This window comes from Hermetia illucens, chromosome 4 (assembly GCF_905115235.1).
Source record: "Hermetia illucens chromosome 4, iHerIll2.2.curated.20191125, whole genome shotgun sequence".
NCBI classification, from domain to species: Eukaryota; Metazoa; Arthropoda; class Insecta; order Diptera; family Stratiomyidae; genus Hermetia; species Hermetia illucens.
The window spans coordinates 40,126,757-40,143,198 of record NC_051852.1 but is presented as its reverse complement, the minus strand read 5'-3'; the positions used below and the strand labels follow the sequence as shown (position 1 = coordinate 40,143,198).

General features: G+C 40.2%; 1 protein-coding gene across 4 annotated transcripts in view; it reads right to left on the bottom strand.

Annotated features, from left to right (window-relative positions):
• Positions 1–8,335: 8,335 nt before the first annotated feature.
• The window catches only part of LOC119655546, a 111,904-nt gene continuing 103,797 nt past the window's right edge, over positions 8,336–16,442 (bottom strand). For all 4 annotated transcript variants that reach the window (XM_038061461.1, XM_038061463.1, XM_038061464.1 and 1 more), the window contains 2 exons: positions 9,448–9,533; positions 8,336–9,380 (listed from right to left, as the gene is read on the bottom strand). In XM_038061461.1, the coding sequence (XP_037917389.1) occupies positions 8,815–9,380; positions 9,448–9,533 (652 nt within the window). In that variant the 3' untranslated portion in view covers positions 8,336–8,814. The remainder of the gene's footprint in view (positions 9,381–9,447; positions 9,534–16,442) is intronic.

Sequence of the window (16,442 nt, the reverse complement as noted above, 5' to 3'; positions counted from 1 at the left end):
TCCCAAGAAGCAATTATGCTATAGACACAGTCTGCTGGAAAGGAACTACACGGTATTGTCTCGCATATTAGTCGCAAACAGTCGTCATAGTTTAAATATTCGTCACGTGCCACTGTCAATCAGGACTGTCGCATTACAAATGGGGACCATAATGTAATATGTTTATATGTCCCCTTAACATATGCTTTCATTAATAATTATTATAATAATCGGCGCAACAGTCTATCAGGACCTTGAAATGTGTTAGCGCACTTTATTCAGGACGGTATATTACAGTTCATTGTAGGAGGCAATGTGGTCAGCAAAGATTATCATTCCGATTTAACTAACATACTCATTTGCAGTTGAGTCGACTGGTACCCGACATTCAGTCACGATAACAAATTCCTCTGCCACCAGTGAGATTTGAAGCGCGATCTTCTGCTACGACAGCCCAGCGCTTTAACCATTTAAGCCATCTGGACCCTGTACTTTCATTACAACTTTTATAATAATTTACTTAAGATAACTTGACAGTCCGATTTAGACTTGGCAAGTTTACTGTTTTCAGAAGTTCTATACGATCTGCCTTCTGTACTTGCCTTAAATTTGGTCCTTCACTTTCTTTCAGTTAATCTTATCGTATACCTTCAATTATTCTGGCTGACCTCCTCGAGTTTACAGAGTTTGAAAACTGACCCTTGCGGCTCGTCAACCACGATATACGTTTTGGATGTATCGTATTTAGCAAGCGTCTCTTTACTTCATTGAGCCAATCGAGTTTTGCGATGCTTTGGCCATCGTCCATTTGATTTATTGTTGAAAACAAAGCCTTTTTAAAATCAGTCCACTGTCTGTCTGTCTGTGCGACTGCCTATCTCTCCGTCTTTTCTTTTTAATTGTAGGTGGAAAGCCTCAAAAGCTACCGCTAACTTCTATCATGCCGTTATGTGGAACCTTTAGCTACTAAAACCATCTCTCCCCGCAGGACTGCCATATGGTATTACGTCGCGGGAGGTGGGTCAGTATTTAACTGTTATTGGTGATGGTGATTCTCTTCCTATCTTTCTTCCTTTTAAACTCCTCCTGGCGCAGTATTCCGTGGGTATTCTTTATTCTTTGTTCCTCAATCGAACTCAACATATTCTCCACAATTTTTTCCGCTATTAACTGGATATTGGCTACCACTTCCCTTTCTGGTCTATATTATTCAAACCTTTGGCAGTGGAAGAGTACATAGTTCGCATTCTCCGTTACGGACCCACAAATCGGGCAGCTCGGAGAACCAACCAACCAAATCGGTGAAGGTATCATTAATAACCACCATGTCGGCCTAGAAACTGTTTCAAGTCACAATACACGTTACCATTCCAGCTTCCGACATTCGATATCAACCTATGAGTCCAGCATCCTTTCTTGGTTTAGTCCCATCGGTTCCGCGACTCTACCGGAGATAGATCCTTTGTCGACTGTCGTCGAGTGGCGTTAGGTTCACCAGTATCGTGAATCCATAAGGTTTCATTCGCCAAGATAGCGATAGGCATCATCCAAGCAATTATGCATGCTGCGTAGTCGAATGCCGATCGGTAAGCGCAATATATTCGGAGGACACTAAGGGAAAAGGTTGCTGCTATTCTCCTTCTATTGTTGATATTACCTAGTGCAGTTGCCCACACAAGGTGCTGCGTACAAAAACACTGAAGTACCACTCTTGAAATCAGTTGCTCACGGCTTTGTTTTGGCCATTCTAGCGATCAACGAGCTGGTGTTAGACGCTTTTGTAGCTGCACATTGCAAATGTTGCTTGAAGTTCAACTTCTGATCGGAAATCACCCCAAGATATTTAAGAGCAGGCTAGGAATGTATAATTTGGTTTCTAACTTTAATCTTCGTAGACCTATTCTTCCTGCGCTGAGTGATCAATGCTAATTCTGTTTTGTGTTCTGCGAGTAATAATCCAGCAGTTTCCAACCACGATTTTATCAGTCCGATTGCTTCTTTGGCGGATATTTCGACGTCTTAAAAGTGGCTTGCCATGATTGTAATTCCAATGTCATCTACGAATGCAATGGAGGCGACATCACCAGGGAGACGCAGCGTTACTACTCCATTATACATTACGTGCAACAATAAAGGGCCGAGGACTGATCCTTGTGGTACACTATAGGTCATTCGATATTCTCTAGTGGGCTCTTCTGTGCCACAGCAAAGCGCTTTTCTATCAGAATTTCGAGAACAATACGTATAATGTACCTCACCTCATGCACGTAAAAGATGGGTGCCAAATTTGTTTCACCGAATATAGCCATTTGGAATCTTTACTGCGAACCCCTGCCCTCCTTAAGTTCCTAGATCCGTAAAATTTTGCACTATTATAGGTTTTAATATCATCATACTGGAGCTGCAATTTTGGCGAAAATCCTATTATTATTAACAAAATTATAATATATGAAAGATGCCTCTTTCGCCCGAAATTATCTCTATCTCTCTATCTCTTAGGGTAGCAATAGTATCAGTATCAAATCGAATTCAATGTCGGGTATATTCAGCATACATATGTATATATCACAAGTAATGTACAAGCAAATGGGATCATCTTGTATCTAAATAGTGTTACATAAAAAATCAACAAAATCTTTCATATGTACCTGAAGCACTGAGCTACCGGTTCTCAACATGTTAACACTGTTATTGACACGTGGGATTTATCAGTCTCAGGCTTGCCTTAATAAGCAAACTCCAGACATCCCGGTTTTGCGCCGAGGTCCACTAATTCGATACCCCTAATAGCTGTCTGGCGTCCTGACCTACGTCATCGCTCCTCGTCTATTGATATTGCCTTTATAGACTTTCCGGGTTGGATCATCCTCATCCATACGTATTAAGTGACCCGCCCACTGTAACCTATTGAGCTGCATTTTATCCAAAACTTGACGCTAATAGATTTCGTCGTTATGTAGGTTACGGAATCGTCCATCCTCATGTAGGGGTTTTATCTTTACCAATTTAAAAGCGATGAGTTGCGAGAATTGTCCTTGAAAGGATAGAGTGTAACATGGACCTTAAAGGAAATTTGCCGTATACGTCTGCCGCAGGCATTCAAAACATTACGGTTTTGCGCCCAAGGTCCAGCGTTTTTAGTTCTAGAAGGCTATGGCGCAAAGCGTGCCTACAATATTAAAAATTTATAACGTCATGTCAAATCGCCTTCAGTGATAGGGACTAAATCTTCAGCCCAATAGTACGAAATACAATAACTTAATCGAGCCGCTGCCTTGTTCTTGTGTTTGCTTTAGAGCCATTTGCTTTCGCAATTTCAAATGTAGTTACATGTACTGCCTACCATAACACCCGTGGAATATAAGCAAACTCTCATCGGCCCATAGAATATTTTTCCAAAAGTTGAAAGGCTTGAAATTATAAGCCTCTGCAAATAAAAAATGGCACCGGTTTTCTTAATGACAGGAGAAATAAGCCTCCGGATCACACTTGGAGTAATTCCTGGGCACTGCAGTCTAAAATATCACCTGGGGAAGCTAGGAATATCTACGGACACTATCTGTAGATTCCGTGAGGAGAGTTGAGACAGTGTCCCGCATCAGTGTAAAGTAGATTGAGGCTCCTAGGAAAATACTTAATACGAGTTGAAAGACTTGGAAGTAGGGAACATTATAAAGTTCCTATTGGTTATAGATTTAAACGACATATTATATTTTATAGGTATACTATAACCAGTAAGGACTTGTAACCAAAGCGAACAGAACTTTCCGGTAGACCTAATATAATCACACAAATTTTAAGATTATTTTTGTCTGGATGGCTTGATTCTGTGTTTTGTCAAGTAATTTTCTTTTTGGGGTGAAGAATATTGTATTCCACCCGGTACATTAGGCATTCACAAAATTATTTACAAATTAGCGATAGATTGGTCAATTTCTTCCCTTTCGGGTATTTTTATTGTAGCGTCATTATCATCATCATTATCACTCGTTGCTCAGTTGTTCTTATTTATTGCAATTTGGCAAATGTATTCCAGAATTTGAAGTTCATCAAGAATACTAGCTATCAGGGATCGTTTTCAATCTGAGCACAGTACAGTACAGTTGGAAGCCATTCCACTCAAATTTCTCGAAAAGAACGCAACAATTTGTAATTATGGTAGGCGCGGCATTTTGAGTACCGACTGAAATTTAGTTGCCTTACCCAAAGTTACGGTTCTGATAATGCATTTAGAAGTTCTGATATTTCCCATGAGGTTTTGATTGAATTTCATTCATCATATTCTTGTCTTCACCGATTAACTCACTTCTAAAAATATTCCCTTACTCTTCCCTGTTATTGAAGACTTCAATTTGTTTGACCCAGCCACGTTGGCTCTAATTAGCTTTTTTTTGATGTGGTCTCCTACACCTTTTTGGCTCTAAGGTGCCGTTTGATAAGCACTTGCAAGAAAGAAAATGGAAGAAGTCATTTAAGTCAGTCATCTACCGCTTCTTAATTGCTGCACTTTCTCCAGATAAAATTTTCATAGATCCCATGTCTACTTTAATCGCTGTAGCTAACCGTCGTGGGCTCTGAAAGCACGACAATTCAAGCTTTTTGCGAAAACTAGAGCCTTTTCTCCAAATCTTGGTTCCCCTACGGGGATATTACTGCCTCTCACTGAACTGAAACATTTAGCTTCATCAACTGTAGTGGTCAAAGGGTAGTATAGGTCCGAGGGCGAAACGTGGATTGGTAACCACAATGGAGCATAAAACCTGGGAAATGCCTGCTGAACCAACACCAACAGCTCTACTACCAAACCCTATCTCCATCTCCATGTGGTGACCGATGGGAGCTCTTTCTTAACGAAAAGCTGCAGACGGAGAAGGATGAAGGCGAGTCTCCCGCGTCTAAGAACGGGACTACCAACTGATCCTCCAGGTTGGGGGTTGGGTAGAGCTGACAACCCTACACGGAAAACAATTTGTTACGAAGCCACAACAGGAGCCTCGGACTGGACGGATTACATAACGGCAAACCCGGCAACGACAAAGGAATAATGATTTGCGCATTTTCTCATGGAACGTGCGCTCCCTGTACAGAGATGAAGCTGCTAAGCAGCTAGCCTATACCCTGTCCCAATATAGGGCTGATGTAACAGCGTTACAGAAGATGCCTTGGACAGGGACCGGTTTCGAGGAGAAGAGTCGCTATACCATATATTATAGTGGCCATCCAGTAAACCATGTGCTCGAAGTAGGTTTCTTAGTCAGCCAAAAAATGAAACCTGCTGTTATCGGCTTTGAAAACGTAAGTGAACAGCTATGCACTTGCGAGGCAAGTTTAGAAATATAAGCCTCATCAACGTTCACGCCCCTACAGAGGAGACTACAGAGTCGGAGAAGGATATCTTCTACGAGGCAATAGAACGAACCCTCGAAGCCAGTCCCAAATATGATATCAAAATCATACTTGGGGATTTTAACAGCCAAGTGGGGAAAGAGCCAGTATTCAGGCGATACGTTGGCAACAACACCACCCAGAATCCCCTCTGACAATCAGGTGAGAGTTAACACTGAAGCCATCCACGATACAGCCCTCCGCGACACCTATAAGAGGGGAATGGATGCTGCAATAACCGCAGTCAACAGACGACCTGGAGATGAAGCATCAACAAATGATCTTCACAATCACCTGAAGAACGTTATCATTGACACGGCCACAAACATACTTGGCCCCAGCCACAAAAAAAGTCGAAACGGCTGGTTTGACGATGAATATAACCTAGAACGGAACGGAAGAATGCCGCATACCGAGTAATGCGGTGGAACGTGGGCACGCGCAGAGACTTATCACGAATTCCGTCGAGCGGAGAAACGACTTCACAGACGGAAAAAAGAAGCCTGGGAGAACCAGCAAGTCTGTGAACTGGAAAAATACAGGGAGCAACCACGCCAGGCGCGGAAGTTTTATCAAGAAGTCAGCAGGATGAAGCCTTATAAACCTCGATGGTCATCCTGCCGAGACAAAGAGGGAAATCTGATTTCCGACGAAATGGGCATATTGGAGCGATGGGTTGAGTATTTTAATGAACTACTGAACAGCCAGAACATCGGCGAGTTCGAGGTCCCGCCAACTGAAGACGACGGACAAATACTGCCACCACCAGGTATAGGGGAAACAGTCCGTGCAATTCATCGGCTTAAAAATCATAAGTTGCCAGGAGCCGATGGAATTATAGCCGAATTAATTAAATATGGAGGCGACCAGTTACACCAAGTGGTTCATTAAGTTGTGCTCAAGGTATGGGGCAGCGAATCAATGCCTGACGATTGGCAACGATGCATCATCTGTCTTATACACAGTTCCCACAGTGTAGCAATTATAGAGGTATCACGTTTCTGAGTACCATCTATAAGATAGTTTCCGCTATCTTGCTAGGCTGGATAACCCCATACGCCCAGAACATTATTGGGCCATACCAAAGAGGCTTCATTCCAGGCAAAACAGCAACAGATCAGATTTTCTCTCTGCGACAAGTGATGGAAAAACTGTTTGAATATGGACAACAGTTGCACCATCTATTCATCGACTTTAAAGCCGCCGATGATAACATAACCAGGGTAAAACTGTACACGGCCATGAGAGAATTCGGTATCCCGACGAAATTGATAAGACTGACTAGGCTGACCCTGACCAATGTGCGAGGCCAGATAAAAGCAGCAGGATTACTCTCAGGACCATTCGACATCAACAACGGTCTACGATAAGAGGATGCCCTATCATGCGTCCTCTTTAACCTGGCTGGGATGTAAATGCAAGAGCTACGATCCTCTTTAAGTCTACCCAACTACTGGCTGACGATATCGACATCATGGGCGGAACCACCCCAGACGTACAAACAGCCTTCATCCAGATCGTGCAGGCGACGATTAAGGCGAGATTTTGGGCTGCACATCAATGAAGGTAAGACAAAATATATGGTAGCAACGTCAGCACCGAAAACCAACCAAGCAACAACATCAAACCGCACTGGTCAAACGGGAAGAATAAACAGGAGCCTACAACTTTGAGACCGTTGATAATTTCTCCTATCTAATCTATCAAAGCTCTTACTGTACAAGACTATGATCTTGCCAGTCCTCATGTATTCTTCGGAGACTTGGGTTGTTAGCAAGAAAAATCGCGAAGTCTTGATCGCGTTCGAGAGAAGAATCCTCCGAAGAATTTTTGACCCCTACATGAGGATGGACGATTCCGTAGCCAACATAACGACGAAATCTATCAGCGATACCATGACCGTCCGGTTGTGGATAAAATCCGGCTGAATAGGTTACGATGGGCGGGTCACTTAATCCGTATGGATGAGGATGATCCCACCCGGAAAGTCTGTAAGGGCAATATCTACGGTAGAAAAAGAAGACGAGGCAGACCCTGCCTAAGATGGAGCGATGGCGTAGGTCAGGACGCCAGACAGCTTTAAGGGATATCGAATTGGTGGACCTCGGTGCAAAACGAGGATGTCTGGAGTTCCTTATTAAGGCAGGCCTAGACCGGATACCGGTTGTTGCGCCGTTGATGACGATGATGATTTCCTACCATGCGCGGTGACTACGAAGTTTGCTTAAGTCGCTTTGTGGATCATATGCTCGGTTTGATTTCATAATCCATTGATGTTCGTAATGGTCATCAGTTGTGAGAGTGAAATCATTCTTCCATTTTCCTGAATAAATCGCCATCATTTAAATAGTGGCAGAAAAGTGCGCTCCTTGGGTTTTTTTTCGCGGTAGCTTGATGAGCCATGCAACAGTCAAGGGTCGATGTTTCAGAATGACGTCGCCATCAGTGATGGTGAGAATAGGCGGTGTCTTATGAATCGGTTTACGGCTTACTCCCCCACTACATGTATATATATGTATATATAAGCTCGTAAGGATTTGTAAAACCGACAACCCGCTTGCAACCCTCATTCCCTGCGTTAACATCTTTACTTCCATGGAACCGATTATCGTCTGCCTTTTCGCAGTTTTGACTATTAATGTGATGTGATGAGATGTGATATATTAATCAAGTAGGGCATAGAGAGAGACAGAGTTTTTTTAGTAGACGAAAATCGGTTAAACGGTTAGTTTCTAAACGTGATGAATGCTTTTTTTCAAGATTTTGCAGCTTCTATCGGGAGAGTTTCTAAATGAAAACCCCTTCACATCAACAGAATGCCCAATTTATGTATACATGCTCTGATGTCTACTCGTAAATATTTATAGAATTCCATATTAACGACTACACTCTACAAAAATTTGAACCTCACTATGCTAACTAACGTCATTATATGTAGTGTGTATGTTAATAAAAAGCAAATTTTAAACATTTCGCATTTTATTTTCGAAATATAAATAGAAAATGAAGACTCTCGTCAAATTGTACACATTGTTTCCTTTATAACTTAACATCCTCCTCTTTCTCATCGTCAATTTACATACATATAAATAAAGACTTACTTATGATAATAATCCAAACTGTCGGCAACCAGGGATACTCAAAAACACTTCCGTTAGAAGTTATATATGTATACCAACCGCTAACTCTAGTTTCAAAAATGTTACAATAAAAGCTGACTGACTTCGTTCCTTTGTTACAAATAAAATACAAAAATTTAAAAACAAAACTCTTGAAACAATAAAAAAAGTTTTAAATAAAATTAAGATCTAATCCACAGATTGTATCTATCTACGAATATTTACAAAATTGTTTCCGGCTTGCTAAAGCTTTTATTGCTTGACAAATAGCAGTAACACTTTACTAGATATCCAGCATAATTTCTGCAATAATAAAACACCAAAGACAGATTTACACAAGAGTTGATAATTCATGTGGTGATGTATTCGTTACGTTACTTAAATCCAAATTAGCCGAAGTGTTGTTAGTGGGCATCCCAGGACTCACGGAACCACTTGCATCCCTGCCACCTAAAAGCGCGGTGTTGACCTTGGGTGTGGGTGGAGTAGCTGTTGCAGCACGTACTGCATATGTGGGAACATACGAATGATTAAAACTAACATGGGAGTGATTTGGTGAAAGGGGTGTTACGGGAGTTAATTGTGTAACCTGACTGCTGTGATTTAGCTGGTTGTGGGATAGAGGTGTATGCGTGCTAGTATTCAGATGAATATGAGCCGAACCATTGTGGTTCATATATTGAACTGGTGGTGGTGGTGGGGGCGAGATTGTACTAAGTTGCGTGGATAGCGTCAAATTTGGCGGATTTTGTCGAACACATATCGTTTTCTCTTTTTGCCATACGAATACGTTGTGAACCATTGCACATCCGCAGAAAATGATACCAACTCCAATTAGGACACTCGTTATGATAGCCGGTGTGGAATGGAATTGTGTGAAGGTGTAGAGGATGATACCTAAAATTGAAGAAGAATTATTTTAAATGAATATGAAATGCGTTTAAATTAAAAATCTGTGGTATACCTGTTAGGAATATCGGTATCGAGATGAAAAATCCACCAACTGCACATACACGGCTAACACTTGATTTCTGAAGATATTTATTACCCCTGAAATAAAAGAAGAAGTAGATGTTAGCTAATCTGAACTATGTATTGACAAAACTCCAAAGTCCAAAGTCAGGGTATCAAACTTTATTGTTTAAAAAAATACAATAATTATTCACGCTTAATTTTAATTTAATGAAGGCGTGAGATAGAGATAAAAACAAGTACAACACAAACAATGCTGTATTGCACTCTAATTACAGTCTCAAGGGAAATAAATAATTGTGGCAATGACGATAACAAGTTGTTCCATTCGTCCACTGGATCGGCTCCTAAATTAGCTTCACAAGGTAAATGCACTGGAGCAAGAATGCTACTTTGTGGTATGTGAGTAAATGATGACAGAAGATAAACTTGTTAATAGGCTGAAGGAAATTAGCTTGTAAGTGTCTAAGGTGAAGATGATTCGATTCTAACCTTCGTGCGGTAATGTAATGATGAAATCCACATTAGTTGAAATCATCCATTTACACCGATCGCAATGTAAGAACATACAAGCGTCATACAGAGTCTATCCTTTTTGTGCTCTTGTTTCTTTGGAGGAAACATTCAAATTTCTTCCAAGCAAAAGAGTTATTTAATGTCTTAAATAACGTTCTCATCACGAAATTACAAAAAAAAACTAGTAAATGGTGCCAATTAAAGTACCCAGCAGAAACCTTATCACTGCTTCACTACTCATGGTACGTAAACAATTTCTTAATCGCATGCTCTACTTAACAACGTCGCATCAGCTTCTTGCAGCACTAAGTAAACTATCTATAGTTTTATTAACCAGCTTAACCCAATATTTGTGCGTATGTTGACTAGATTACTCACCATTGCAAGATGTAATTGAGTAATAATGAATAATGAGGAAATTTAACCCTATGAATGTTTGTATTGTTCAAACCAAATAAACTCTAATATACTCAAACAAAGGAAAATTGTAAACGACCTTGAAGAGTGTTTTCTTATTTAAATTTTATGGGACGATATTTAGAATTGTCAGTATTCTGTACGTGGGAGGATCATTGCAGCTTCCGAAGTTTCATTTGTTTATATTGTAAAACTACTTATTGTATCAAATTTGCCATTGGAATAGTGTGTTAACCAGTATTTCAAGTGTTGAAATTAAAGGTATTTGTCTTAATAAATTAAATTGTAGCCAAAAAGAGGCACCGATTCTCGTGGAGCAATACTGAAGAAATGAGCGACTGATTCCTGAAATATGGTTGTTGTTTTATTTCTTAAATTTTAATTCTTATTGCATTTGATTTTTTTTCATCATCTTCAGGCGCTGTCTCAAAAACTATTTTCATGATTTTTCTTCGAAAGGGTATACGTAGCTTCCCAAAAAAAATTTTCGATTTTCACTTGGTAAAATGTGCGGTCTCGAATAAAACTATTTGATTTAATATAAAATGAGTATTGACGTTTGTGGTTGTCGAACAAATATCACAAGCTAAGGTTTATCAACCAACAGAGCAGAACGCGGATATTATTCCCAGCGCAAACATTCTGCGTACAACCTTTCTTTCAAACACGGTTACAATTTCTTTTTGCTAGCATAGCATAAGACGCGGTTTCGGCTTCTTGTGTATGCATTTAGAAAGGAGAGAACCTTGTAGTATAATATATTCGTCATTTAAATTGTTTGTCCTTTTTATACTTCTTAGGTTCTTACATATTTAAAATTTCCAACGTTTTCAAGATTACAATCGCCACCGTTGCCATATTAAGGGTTATCAATGACGTGAATGTCATCATCGTGCGCCTTTGTTTGTTGGGTTTTAAATATCGACGAGGAGTTTTTTGATTACATACTGGAGTGCTTTCTCTGTTAGTGAAAAATGGGTTAGACAGCGTATTCTTACCCGCATTTCAGGAACTGTCATGAAGCCACTATCAATTTGTTTGAGCTGAACTAATTTCACTAGGATTCCGAATTCTGTTTGAACTCTATAAACATTTAAAAGACATCAACGTTGCAGTCTCAGCCTTCCCCAAGACTTACTTAACAGCAAATTTTGGTCAATATTTTGTAGGGAGTGCATATTAGTGGAATGCTTTCGCATGAAAAGGATAAATGGGGTATTTTTGGTCCGGGTATCGGAAGGGAGAATTGCCCCTCTGCTATTTTAAACAGAAAAATTACATGTTCAAACACCTCCTCTGAGATTTGCAAGCCCAAATAAGAAAACTTGCTCCGTTGGAATTGCAAAAAGAAAAAAAAACTACAGCATTCAACCGGAGTCTTCTGACAATGTGACTATACGACCTGATAGCTCTTTTACAGTAAATATGCCAAATGGTGCCCAACATGGGACAAAAAATTCTCCACAACGCAGTCGACTAATCAGCCTTTTCTGATGCCAAACTGTTGGAATTCTGTTGAATTGTCTTGTCGAAATTTCTACAAGTACGGAGTTTTGAGATTACAGGCTGAAAGGGTTTTCGTGCTGAAAAACTTTCGAAGTCCTCTTTGACTTTGTATGAATTATTTTCGTTAATTTTTTAAAATTAAATTAGAATTATTATTGAAACTTTTCGGGTATTTCCACTAGCTTAAGAATTTAGACTCCGTCGATGACTATTAACCTTGCCACGGTTGAAACTAAGTAGGCAATATCTCCTGGGATGGAGAGAAACCGGAAGATTGAAAGTAATCCAGCCCCAAGTCAAGATGTGGTTAATGTGCCAAGGGTTAAGTAGTCGTAGCGATTAGGACGCGGAAGAACAAAGGTCCCTGGCTATCAGATGCTAGAATCTTGACGTATATGTGGCAAGAGTACAACTATAAGCTTATCAGGGAAAATTTCTCTATATATATTGGTCGCTGTTCCCTGTGCCATCGTTGAGATAAGGTTAAGCTCCCTTCAGGTATTCCCAAAAAGTTTACACTTTTCTATTCTTCTAAACGAATAATATATATGCATATTTATTAGAATGATACCTCTCTACTTTTATCACTTTTGTGCTTAATTATATCTGGCAGGGGCGTTGACAAAAACTGGAAATTCCTTCATTACCCAATGACACTACCACATCCTATGGCACCTCATCCAATACTACGTCTATGACGTTCCTGGAGAAATGCCTCGCATCCAGGTTCAGTTTGTTTGTCCGTGGATTCTTGGAAAATGAATAAATGTCATATATGTGTGCTCAAAAGGAGGTGACAATAGCAATATTGTTGCAGTCCCTTTCAGAAGACGTCAGTCTGAAAAACGCATAGTTCTTCAGATTGAACTGGGCAACTAAGGCTAGAGGCCCGCCAGTATTGCTGATTCCTCGTTTATGTACCTTTTTCTTTATTCAGTTGAAACTTGCTTGATACTGCAAATGTTTCTTCCATGAGAACATCGTGAATTGGTATTAGAAATATCATTCATCCATGGCTTGTTGTCAATGATTATAGTTAGAAAGAGCTTCAAAGATCTATTGCGAGACCGCCTGTTACATATGAACTCAGGCAAGCGAAATCCAAAAGCAAATTCCTTATAATAACGAGGACATTTGCGTTCAGTTTTTCAACATTTTCTGGTTTTTTCTAACTATTAATTTACAGTGTTTTTTTTCTTCGCTCTAACCTGGTGAGTATTTCAAAAGACTTCACTAGATTTTCTCATTATTCCATCCTAATGATCAAGAAGCTCCCTCAACGGTGCATGATTCTAGGAAATTTGAGTTGATTGAAATCCTTCAGAGAGGACCAAATCTCGAGCGAATGTAAGCACTATCCTTGATATTACAGTGCGAACCTATACTATGGGTGAATTGCTATCATAGTCAACATGATACGTTGGTCAAATCAATTGTCGCATGGCATCAATCCATGATGCCATTTGGATAAGTCGAAGCCGCAAGCAATCCCGACTTTCTCCTTTGATCAAGTGCACTCGGAAACCATGGTATTGATTGGCGAATTTGCACTTATATTGTTATGCTTTGCGAAGTGTTTTATATCTTTGAACTTCAATACCTGCAGTGCTGAAGTCCAAATAATAAGTCTTAGACGAAGCCTTTTGAAGATTGACTGATTCAGTGTTTTTTTTCAAAGAGCAGTGCAGTTCAATTACGCACAAGACCTTAACCTATGACGTATTTTGGGGAGGCGCTTTATCTGTGTATGTTTGACGTGGGGGAGAGGCAAAGCCTGTGAGGATCCCGACCCTAGTGGCACATTATACCCGATTCCTCCATCTAACGGAATACCCTGATTCGCTTTGTATGTAAAGGTTTCCTTTAGTTGATGTAATGCTACCCACCACAGCTGGAGCATATCAACACCAAAGTTGTGATGTCTCATGCCTCTACAAGCAGACTACACACTATTGTGAACATATGCCCAGTTAGTGAATCATGACCAGTCAGAATGCCCACAAAACTTCTGCAGGTCTTCTTGCTTTTCGACAGGATAAACTTTGAAGTTTGTTTGTTTGGTTCTGACAAGAAAATTTGGTGTGTTTAGAAGCATTAAGGCCTGCCACTTGCCATTAGGGGAACATGTTCCCAGTTTTTGCAGCATTAGCCAATGCTAAGGCATCCGAGATTTCCTTTCCCTCTACACGCCCCTGGTACCCACAGTAGTTCCACCGTATTGAATCTAGAAGTAGAGTTCAATCGGTGTCTACCTTCCTGGAGGATTTTCGAAGTGATCAAAGCACTGCTTAATGTCCTTCCGTTGCTTCAAATTGCTGCAAATTAGTCTATGAGCTGCTCTCGTTGCAACACCTTGAATATAAAAATCCAAGGGCTGCAAATTCAGTAATGCACACATTTCTTTGCAGGCGATTAGCTAACAGTGGAAACTTTTTTGTTTCACCTTAATATACCATACATAAGCGAGCATCGGCTTAATGATAGCAACATATTACCTAATTACTACCTGAAGACTAAGTTCCCATGTCGAGACAAAGGTTTGGTGCACAACCCGTAAGCTGTGAGCATGTATGTTTGAAAAAGCTTCTTGTCTAGAATGACGCCCAGATATTTCACTTTTTCGGAGAGTTGAACCCTCATCTTTGACAGGCAAAGACCATTCAGTTTCCTCCACCAACTGTTAATCAGATCAACGGCCCGTTATATATTTCTACATACCGTTCCGAGATCCCGACCAACAACTAGCACAGCCATGTCAACCGAATAGGCACAAGCGTGTATTTTGCAGTTCGCATAGTAGTGAGTCGATCAACCTACTTCACAGAAGCGGCAGTAGCACACCTCCGTGGGCAACCTTTCGTTTCTTCTGTTGTTAGGTAGCGATCAGTACCTACTTCAGCACACAGTAATCTTTGCGTTAACATAGCATAGATCCACTTAATTAAAGTTTCATCAACACCCTGTTTTCTGGCAGCATCACAAAGCTTTTGGAAAGGCGTACAGTCAAAGGCCCCTTAAATGACTACACTAACACTCCCATCGCGTACTCGTCTTTCAGGGTAGCGTCCTTTATCTTTGAAAACAAAGAGTGAAGAGCAGGCTCACAAGACACAGGCTTTATCAGTGGCTGCTATCCATAGTCTAGACTCCAAGCTGAGTGGGGCCTGCGTCAGATTAAAAAATGTTGACTTGGAAAAAATCTACAATGCAATTGTTAGCAACGTAGGTGACGCAATTTACAGAGTTTGCAAAGATTTTCTCAACCATGCTGTGAGAGAATACATTGCATCAAGTGACCAAAGATGGGAGATTTATGTGTCAGAAAACGGACGGGCCAGACTAGTTACAACCACCTTCAGGTTACAAAAACTACTCAAGGGTAATCACATGTACCTGAGGCTTTAAAATTGACAATTTCAAACTTTAGTGAGTTATTTTATGGATGCAGATAGTTCAATAGTAATGATGGTTCATTTGATTTTGAGCTTGGATGTCCGGATGGCTTAGTGGTTAAAGCGGTACGCTGTCGCAGCGGAAGAACATGGTTCAAATTTTACCATGACTGGGGATGACCGGGATGTCGGATACCAGTCGACTCACCCGTGAATGAAAACTTGAGTCAAATCAGGGTAATAGCGCAACATTGCTTCCTACAGTATACTGTAGTCCACTTGTGTACTATAACGGTCCTGAAGTGCTCTAACATGCTTGGAGGCCTAAATCGAATTGGATTGTTATTCCAATGATTATTATTAATTGAGAACTTATAGAAACTTTAAGTCAAAATTCAAATTCTTCTAAATATGTAGATGTTGCTTACTGAATTATTTTGGCTTTTGTATACCATTTTTAAATTTGCTCATCTCTGGAAATGAATGCATGTTCTAAAAACAAGACATAACTATTTGCGACAGAAGAGTTAAAGTGATCAGTGAAGTATTTGAATCAATTACTCTTTCTCCCCGATGATGCCACTAGTTAAAATTCATACTTATCCCCGATTAAAGTTCAGATTTATTATTTTTACTGAACATTGAGAATAATAGAGGCCTTCCCTTTCATCATGGTTCACTCAGTCAAAATGTTTGGAATTGTGCAAGTTCTTCTTTAGGGGTAGAGCCAAGAACGAAAGCATTGCGTATGTTCAACGTTCTTCAATCACTTATGCGTGGAAAATTTGGCATTTACTTCGGGGTTAGTATCATGTATGATCGGAAAACATACATAAGAAATCATCTATACGGGTTAGGTAAGCTTCCCGTGGTGCTGGCCGAAACCGCCATTTGGGGTATTTTTTTTAATTCCCCCTCCCTTCTGTTCACTCATAAAGCATCAGGTAAGCCTGCCAACAGGAGCGTGACAAGCGCAAACATTCATGAAAATACCACTGGATAGGTAATGATTCGGCTTTTTTCGGTGGGAATTATTGTTTAAAAAACTTCGTCCTCGATCTAAATCGTATGTAACCTATAATCAGTTAAACGTTAATCAATTTGAAATCTAGTAAAATATTAGACAACCGCCGTGAGAAGCCAACAATGAACGCAA